The sequence below is a fragment of the Larus michahellis genome, chromosome 5, assembly GCF_964199755.1.
Source record: "Larus michahellis chromosome 5, bLarMic1.1, whole genome shotgun sequence".
Lineage (NCBI taxonomy): Eukaryota > Metazoa > Chordata > Aves > Charadriiformes > Laridae > Larus > Larus michahellis.
Genome location: NC_133900.1, coordinates 71,223,434 through 71,232,866, shown reverse-complemented (window position 1 = coordinate 71,232,866; position 9,433 = coordinate 71,223,434). Strand labels below are relative to the sequence as shown.

Sequence of the window (9,433 nt, the reverse complement as noted above, 5' to 3'; positions counted from 1 at the left end):
GGACTGTCCCCTTCGCACTTCTGAAGCGTGGGCGCCATTTTGTTGGTGATGCAGAGAGGGGTAGACGAGCCGCTTGTTGCCTCTTCTCCCTTCTGGGCGCTGCTGGCCTTGCTGCGGCGGGAGCCCGGTATGGGATGGCTGCTACGCGGCCTGGATGGCTGCAGAGGATCGAGGGGTGCCGGTGGAGTGGACGCTGCCAGCAGGGAAGGAGCTGGTGAGTGCAGCCCTTGGGGGTCGGCTGGCTGTGTGGTGGGGGAGGTGGGTAGAAGACTTAGGGGACCTGCGTGCACTGCCGAATCTACTGCTAGTTTGTGGTGGCTTTGTTACTCCCAACCCCTTGTTGCCCATTGATGGAGGTCTGGGGTTGCAGAAACCTTGCAGTAGTGTGCCGGGACTGTCAGCAGGCTTGAGGTGTTGCTTTAAAGAGAAAAATCACTGGGTTTCACTGGGGTTTTTTGAGATTTTAATCCTTCTCCTGTACTCTGGTTCTTGAAAGCTGTGCAGAGGAGACTTTTAAGAATGCATGCGCTGGGATTTTTCAGAGAAGTTCAAGCAGAAGCTGAAATGTGTTGAAAGGGAGGAAACTTCTGTCTGCTTTACTGTATATGAGACTGCCTTGCTTGCCACTGCTAATGCGCATTTTCCTCAGCAGGTGAACTCAGCCAGGTTCCTGAGAAGCATCCCTTGGGCCCTTGGCCCCTGAAGTCTCTGCTGTTACTGGAGGACTCAAGAGATAGCTGCTTATGGCAGGTCTACTATGAGGGCCTGAAGAATTTCCTTGCCTTTAGAGAAGGCATGTTTCTGTCTGCAGTCTGGCCAATTCCAGTGGATCAAGTGAGAGAGTTCTTGGTCGTCATGGAGTCCCAGGATCTGCCTCCCACAAAAATAATAATGTATATGGAGGGACTGTCCTTCATCTCCAGAATGGTAGATCTTCCTGATCCACTTCAAGATCCTGTTATCTGCCACATGATATCAAGGTTGAAACATAGGACTGGTCCTTCAAATGATAAATACTCTCCTGTAACCATTGAAGTGTTAAGGTCTCTCCTGGGGACTCTGGAATCTGTGTGTAGCTGTCCCTATGAGTGCATATTGTTCCGTGCCATGTTTACTGTAGCTTTTTTTGGTGCGCTCCGTATAGAAGAGATGGTGGCAAATCACCAAAATACAGCACAGCCGGAGCTGCTGTACCTGAGTGACCTCCAGCTGACTGAAGGGAGTGCCAACCTTTGCTTGCATACATCTCATATGGGCCAGGAGAGGTTTTTGATCCAACTGAGATTATCTAGAGAGATGTGGGTATGTCCTGTTGAAGCTCTCCGTATCTATGTGGCAGCACGGCCGCAAGGAGAGGGCCCTCTCTTTGTGCACTCTGACAGTATGGCTGTGACAAAAAGGGAGTTCCTAACCATCTTCCGCCGTGCTCTTGGGCTTGTTGGACTTCCTCCAAACCAGTATGGTGTGCATTCCTTCTGGTTGGGGACTGCTGTAACAGCAGTATCTCATGGGTATTCTGATGAAGCTGTTAAGAGAATAGCAAGGTGGTGGTGAAGATCCTGAAGAAGACCTGGTTCCGTCTATCTTTCACAGTAAAGGGGTATCTTCTGCAATGCAGAAATCTTGTGCTTTATACAGAATAAACTTTTGGTGCTCTGTAAAGTTACAGAGAAGGGGAGTAACTAGTACAAGGTGACTTTTCCCACCTGGGACAGTTTTGAGAATGGGGTGTCAGCAGTTTTAAAACTGCTGTGACTTGTGGGTCTGTGTGCACGCTATTTGGCATGTTTGTTCTAATTGTATTTTGACCTTGTGTAAGGTTATATTAAACTGCACTTTCTCTCAATAACTTCTCTGTTCTTTCTGTTACACCCTGGTCAAAGGCTGTTGATCATAGTGGTGACAAAATAACTTCATATAATGAGAAGTGAAGCTAGCTGATAGTTGGTGATTGGAAGCTGTGTGTGTGAAGGGAATTTAGCTGTGAACTGATGTGTCACTAGCAGGGACCATGTTGTCCAAGTTGCAGTTCCATAGCAGCTGCAATCTCAGTCTCCGCACCCAGAACATGTTCCCTGTGGTGATTCTTACGATCCTTCACTGAGTCCTCTTCAAAGGACATATCAAACCTGGGTACAGACCAAAAGCAGCCTTTAATTGAAATGTGGCTAACATCAAAGATGATCCTGCTTGGTTTAAAGGACCCTTTGTAGCAGAGAACATAAGTTAAGAGCTAGCTAACACAAAAAACCCTCATTCTGTAATTGGAGCACTTGTTAAAGAAAGACTTAATGCAGATTAAATAACTAGTGTTTGAGAAGCAGGATCATAAGAAGGTTGAGTGTCACCTTTCATAATGAGGGTGTTTGAAGTCATGACATCCCCTGTAGTGCATCACAGCTGCATGTTCAGGAGCTGCTTAGGTGACAACTAGGTCTACAGAAGACAACCAGCGTTATACTGCACTTTTCAATACCCAGTCAAGTTTCTAAGAGGATCTTTAGTTACAGAAAGCTCTTGCTCTGCTCTTCATGCAGAGCACACTGCAAAGATGGAGATGTGGTAGCAGACAACAGTCTGTTAACTCCTTGGCATATATTTGGTAGCTCTCCTTCCACGGCATTACTCCAAGCTGTTTCTGAATTGGCACACGGTGGTGCTGAGGCTGCATCCCCATCGTCCTGCCTCGTACTCAGGAGTGTGAAGTGGTATGTCAGAGTGGCTAGAGCACTCTCTGTGACTGCAGGTAATGGGTTTAGTTAAAATATCCATGTGCAAAGTGTGCCAGAGGAAGCAGAAGTCTTAGGCTAGGGGATGAGAGGGAGAAGGAAGAGTTTGGCTTTCCAGCCTTGGTTATCGAGGGGAGCAGGGTGAAGGCTTGCTTTGGCAGTGAGGGGAAGACTTCCATTTATTGTGAGAATGCAAGTGGTTTCTCTGGATCACAAATAGTGGACTCAAGAGGGAAAAGGGGATTTGTTAGGGAAGGAGAAGTAGGATGCTGCTTTGTGCATGATGGTGGGGGTGGAAGTGACTGCACAGGCCCAAGCGTTTGTGGGCATGGCTGCTCAGCCTTATGTTGTGTGATCTCACATGGAGTCCTGGATTGCTCTCTCAGCCTGAAACTCAGGGGCTGGCATGTGGCAAGGACAGGTTGGAGAACCTGTTTCACTGACCCTTGTGCTACCAGAAAAGTGCTGATGTACGTCACGGAAGCGTAGCAGGCTGCAGAAACCAAGACAGCACAGGGAACAGCAACCTTGAGGCTGTCCTTGGGCGTGCAGTTGAACGCTCATCCTGTCCCTACCCAGCAGGTCTCTGTTAAGATCCAAGTGCAAATTGATAATCTTTTCAAGGCCATAAGAAGAGTGCTTTCAGCTACAATGATGGTAAATGCTCTCATTTTACTGTTCTTTAATTTCCTGAGAGGGAAGGGGATGCTGACCTGTCTCAGAAACCAGGGTATTCTTGATAGTAACAGTGAGGGCTTCACACTAAGAATCTCAAAGAAATGGGCTGTATCTCCATACTCATGTCATTACAGTTCACCTAAGAGATGGGACAAGAAAGGATGTAGAGCTCACTATAGCCGACTCAAAGCCAGGAAAGCCTCTCTGGGTGTCCCCGGTGATGATCTCCGTGATGCCAAGCAAGCAGGGAAGAATGGCAAGGGAGGAGGAACTCACAAAAATTGTCTGAATGCCGCTGTGCAGAGCAGCCATCCCACAGTGGTTCCTCCTCATCTCTGTAAGCAGTTCCAAATGGCGATGGTTATTTTTCTCCCAACAGGGAAAAGGGTTCCTGAGCAAATGCTTAAGGCTGTGCTGCACCTACAGGTTCACAAGTGTTTCAGCAGCAGCTACCGTAAGCCCTTTCTCATCCACTGCTGTTGATTCCCTCCCTGTACCACCCCCCTCAGCTAGTACACTTCACTTGGCTAAACTTGAAGCAAATCTAAAAACAAACAGATTAAAAATAATCAGATTAAGTTTATCATGTAGATCTACAAAAAGCTGTACTGAGGCCAAGTAAGAAAATGGCACAGGTTGGTTCTCCTGCCAAAAAGTTTTCACCAAATTACATCCTGAAAACACCTCTGTGAAGTAGTCTTCCTGGGGCACTATCTTCCTACACTGCAACCACCCAGAGTTTTAATTGTTGCCTGTCCTGAGGCTAAGTTACTGCAGCAACAACTCCTGGATAGCAAAGCCAGGCAAGGGAAAGGAAATTACACCAATTTAACTGATGTATTGTTAAAACTTCCAAGGAGCTTTCCCTGCCGGGTTGCTAAGCCTTGTGCACATCACGGGGGAAGCTTTGCTTCACAGAGTAAAAAATTCTGTAATCCATTGGGCACAACAGTACTGAAATGCAGCCACTTCCTAAAAAAGGGGAATTGATTGACAAATTAAACAGACAAATTTAACCCTATTTTACCCTAGCAATGTGACCACATATTTGTAGATAAATATGTCACTGATAGACACTTGTTTCTTCTTTCCAGGCTTAGTCTGTAGCACAGTGGGGCAAAATCATATGTAAACACGGTCCTGAAAAAGTCAAGGTAAATTAGTGTAAAGGCTGGAGGTAGCACACAAACTCCTTATGGAGCTCAAGCCTTAGACACCATGTTCTAGAAATTGGAGAGCTCAGACCTTAAAATTATTAAAGCCTCTTGTGTGGTTTCACACACCCATTCTGCATTTAGTATTTATAAAGATACCTGATACGCTTTAGCCACAAATTCCCACGGCGTTATGCAGGCTGGACCCCAATATCCAGTACAAGCCACTCACTTAGATTTACTCAGCTCTTTACTTCATGGTACATCGCCCTCATTCCTTCAGAAACTCAGATTTACTTTAAGACTAGGTCAATTTGGAACCAGGTCTTGCATCCCAGCTTGGCTTTCCTGACAGCACGCTGTAGTTTTAGCTGCCTGGTCACTTCATGGCACACCCCATCCTCTCGCCCCCAGCCACTCGGCAGCGTGAGCTCTCACATCCTCATGCTACAGCCACGTTGTACAGTTTCTTTGCTACTAACCTTTGGAATGAAAGCCTTTAGGGGGTTAAACAGCAAAAATCATAGAGGATTTTACTGAAAATGCACTGTTGGTGGTCATGCAATAGAATAAACCAGCGCCTGTAATATTAGTGACCAGTATACCCTGCGTGTGATGTCTGAGATAAATTTAACAATAAGTGTGGGAGGAACAGAGGCAACGCATGTTGCCTGTAGAGCTTTGGCATCCCACTCAAGCATCTTGTTCCTGCTGCAGTGTCTCTGCAACTCTGAATGTATGGACACGGCTATCTTTCTGCCACTGAGGTCACATTAGTGTCAGGGCATTTTCTGTTGGCTTTTTTTCTTTTTCCTTTTTTTAAAATAAATATATTCTTCATTCAATAGATATTTAAGTTTTAACCCTCAGCTGATCCCTGGTCTTTTCATGCCTGGACACAAGATGATTGCCAAAGGCTGGTTCTTCCACAAGCATTTCTGGCCCTTACCACGTAGTTCACAAAGTGGGTTCTGCAAGTGCCCAGATCTCAGCCTTTTGGCATACTTTGGCTGTTTCACAAAAGCCCACCTACTACAAACCAAAACGCTAAAAGAAATTTAGGAGACGCATCCACCGTGTCCTGAGACCTGCTCTGCACTGGGTGGTGCTCACAACAAGCCACAGTAGCTGGTAAGCAGATGCCATCCTCCTGCCTCAAGCACGCTCAGCCCTCAGGGCCATCACTTTCCGCAAGACTTGGTAACTGCAGTCACCCGTAGAGACACCTGAAGGGAGCTAGGAGTGAGACCAAGTGACAGCGCATAGCACTCCAGAACCCACTGCACCCACACAGATCACCTGCTGCTTTCATGGTCAGGAAGGAATCGGTAGGCTCAGTGCACTGCAGAACAATGTCCACCCATGCATCCGTACGTGCATTCACATATGTGTTCATCCATCCATTCGTTCATCCATGCATCCATGCATCCACCCAGAGGTGTGGGTAGATGACACTTGAAAGGTTAAGAGCTGTCAGACCCAGCTGGGCTTGCAAGACCCAAGGGATGGCTTTCATGGGCCACAGATATTGTACCCACTAGGATCCCCAGTGCTAGAACTTAGACTAGCTTCTTGGACAAACAGTACGCATGGAAAATGCACCAGATTTAGGCAGCTTGCCAAAAGCTGCCTGTGCTTTTGCTGGGCCCGTTTTAGCAAAGTTTAAAAGAGATAGGATGACTTTTTCCCAGATCTTGACATTTAGATGTGCCCCAGCTTGGCAAGCCTCCATTTTGTTGGAGGAGAAATGCTGACGAGCGGGGCAGAGGCAGTGAATCGTGCGCAGTGGGTAGCTGCCAAAAGGAGGAGGAGGAGGAGGCAAAAACGTTTAACTGCTGATCCGATCAGGCATTTCGGCTGCCCCTCCTCGGCGGGCTGCACTTCACCAGGCATGGGTGGCAGGGCTTGTACCTTCCTGTGCTCGGGGCTGTGACCTGCCCTGGGCTTTTCTCCTGCAAACCACTCTTCAAAGAGTTCAGAGGGGACAAAAGCGGCCAACTGCTCCTCCTCAGGAAGCACCCACCAAGCTATCCCTTCAGATTGCGGAAATGCAAGGTCGGAAATGCAAGGTCACCCTTGTGGCCGAGGACCTGGTATGCCCTTTTTTGGGGCACAGAGAGTTCAGGGCTGCAGCACCTCTGTTGCTGGGAGAGGGATGGGTGTGGACCCACCACCCCCTCCACGGTGGCGGCGGTCACACACATCACGTCCTGGGCTGGTTGGACCACAGCACCGTGCCTCCACACCGGGGCCGGCAGCTCCACGGCCAGTGCCTTGTGGCGTGGGGTGTGAATCACATACAATCATTCTGTGACAATTTATTTTATCCAAATTCTTTCTAGTCGGGAGGCAAAACGCACCTCCCAGCGCACAGCCCGTTGCGAGAAAAAAACGCGTTCCAACAGAAGCCTGCCATGCACCTGGTGAAACGACCCAGTGAGCTGCCTTGAATTCAAGCCGGTGTACCGAACATCACCGCCTGACCTGCTGCTATACGGCTGGAAGTTTAATTTGGGGCTTTTCTTTGTACAGCCTGAGTGAAGGCAGGCTTTTTGGCAGGTGTTTCCGGTGCAGAGAGAAAACAGGCCCCTGTGGTTAAGCGGCGCAGTTTGCTTCAGCTCGCTCGCCAATCGGCGCCCGGCCCCAGCGGCTCCCCCACCTTTATCTGAGCCCCTGCGAAAAAACTCCAGAGCCAGGAGAACATTTTAACACCCAGCACTAACCTCAATAATCTAATGTTACACCAAGAAAGTAACTTTAAAAAGGAAAACAAAACAAAACAATTTACTTAGTTTTCTGCAACAGTGGCTGCAAAAGCTGGGCTCGGGCAGCGGTGTGGTGGATGCTGACAGTGGTTCCCATGCCCAGGAGAAGCTTCCCGGCCTCCCCCAGTCCCTGTCGCGCATCCCCATCCCTGGACTGGCTCATCCCAACCTGAATGGAAGTGTGGCTTACCTGTCTCCTTTCCACCAGGGAGACTGAGGAAGAATAAAGACCTCTGAAGGCTCCCGAAGAAAAGTTAAGGAGCAAAATTAGGCCGAAAAATGCAGTGATGGAATATGTGGTAATCCTCCCATGGGCAGAGCACAGCCAAGCCCAGCGTGAGTGCAGGAGGCAAAGAAAGGCTTCCTGGGCCAAAGATTTGGAGGCATGCCTATCGCTACACCTCCAGCCATACAATAAGCCCTGAAGCAAGCTCAGCTTTTTTCTTCTTCCACAAAATTTCCCAACCTGGTCCTGCAGAAGCAAGCAATAATCTTTTTTTCTTGTTCTTCTTTTCTTGTTCTTCTCAAGCCTCTGAAGTGTTTGGGTGCCCACCAATTTCAGTTGGGCTGTTGGCACCTGAGTTGAAGATGCCACTTTGAACACTCCAGCTCCCATTTCTGCCAGAGGTCCCTTCCCCTTGTGTTTCTCCAGGGCAGACCCAGTGTGCTGCCTTGGGTCAGCCTGAGACAGCCAGGACCATGGGAATGCCTGCAGGCACACAATTTGTGGCCATAAGGTTTCTCAGCTACTTAATTTTCCTACTACATACACACAGAAGCAGCTTTGTTTTGACAGCCTATCTTCCTCACACCTCTCCTCACCCACCATCCAGAAACAGGGTGTTCCTCTGTCTAAGAGCATGGGCACATGAAGAAATTAATTGACGGTGTGAATTTACAGCATGTCATTTATTCCATGGTAACTACCCATGCGTACACACTCCTACTCATCAAAACACAAGGTAAAAAAAGGTGTAAATGGCTTCACGTTTCATCAAAGAGCAAGAGCAATCACCCAGAGGTATTTTACCCAAGCAGCTCACTCCACAGTAAGCTTTGCCTTACTTCTGGCCTAATCCAGCCCAGTGTGCATCACTTCATCTCTTTGTTTCAGGCAATTAGCTCCCTGGCAAACATAAAAGTTTCACGTGTTCCTTTAACCAAATTATGTGTCCCTATTTGTGTTCTGGGGTACAGGATAAGGAAGACCTTACCTCCTTTTAAATGGGAGTGTGGTCAGGTTCCCATTGAAGGGGAGTTGTTATCTCCCGTTAAGTGGGAGATAAGGGACCCAGTAGCCAAACGCTTGTTAGTGCAGGACTCAGATTTTCACAGAGTTATCAAGTCGTTTTATTTATGTGATGGTGTTTCTCCTCATCTTAGGTAGGAACCAGCATTTAAAATTCAGAAGAGGAATGAGATTACACGGCCAAGAGCTCTCGTCTTATCTTCAGACTTGGAGTTGTACACCTTGCAATTGATCAGGCTGTCTGAGTCGAAAACTTCCCGGTCACTTTAATTTATGTGGAACAGCCAATTTTTGGTCACCTTGAGCCCAATAGCATCTCACCAGCTTCCCAATGGCAATTATCTGTGAAGAGGGGGTGACAAATGCTGGGAATGCTGATGGCAAACTTTTCAGTGAAGTATTTTTTCTCCTAAAATCTCTGTCGAAGGAATACTCCATGAGAAGTGTTATTTAAGAGCTAGTGAATGTTAAAGGGAGAGAATACTGTTTGCTGTAGGAGGGTATGCTGCATGCCCTCCCGACGGAGCTGGAGACCACAGGACAGGGGAGGCGTCTAGTAGGCAGAGCCCAGTGACTGTCATTAGTTGGTTCTTGGTATAGCTAATAAGGAAGCCAAAATTAATAGAATTTGTAACTGCATACTGGATGCACTTTATAATTAAAAGCATTCCCAAACCATAGCGGCTGCACAGCGCAGAGATCTACAGGTGCACTCAGTAAGGGAGAGGGAGGTTCGTCTGATACCAAAGATGTGCATCTGGGAGCTTCCCCCTCTTCTCTCATTGCATCTCTCTGAAAAAAACACAGGAACGTGTCCTAATCTCACCAAACATTGTCTGGCACGCAGGCAGCAGAGGC

At 47.8% G+C, this 9,433-nt stretch overlaps 1 protein-coding gene across 2 annotated transcripts; it reads left to right on the top strand.

The window, feature by feature from the left end:
* Nucleotides 1-1,844, top strand: LOC141743615 (uncharacterized). Of its 2 annotated transcripts, none has more exons than XM_074588229.1 (2): nt 1-214; nt 653-1,844. In XM_074588229.1, the coding sequence occupies exons 1-2, from the start codon at nt 49-51 to the stop codon at nt 1,552-1,554; spliced, it is 1,068 nt and encodes a 355-aa protein (XP_074444330.1). In that variant the 5' UTR covers nt 1-48; the 3' UTR covers nt 1,555-1,844. The 2 variants fall into 2 exon arrangements, with proteins under 2 accessions (XP_074444330.1, XP_074444329.1); XM_074588228.1 differs by having other exon boundaries at nt 650-1,844.
* The last annotated feature ends 7,589 nt before the right edge of the window (nt 1,845-9,433 follow it).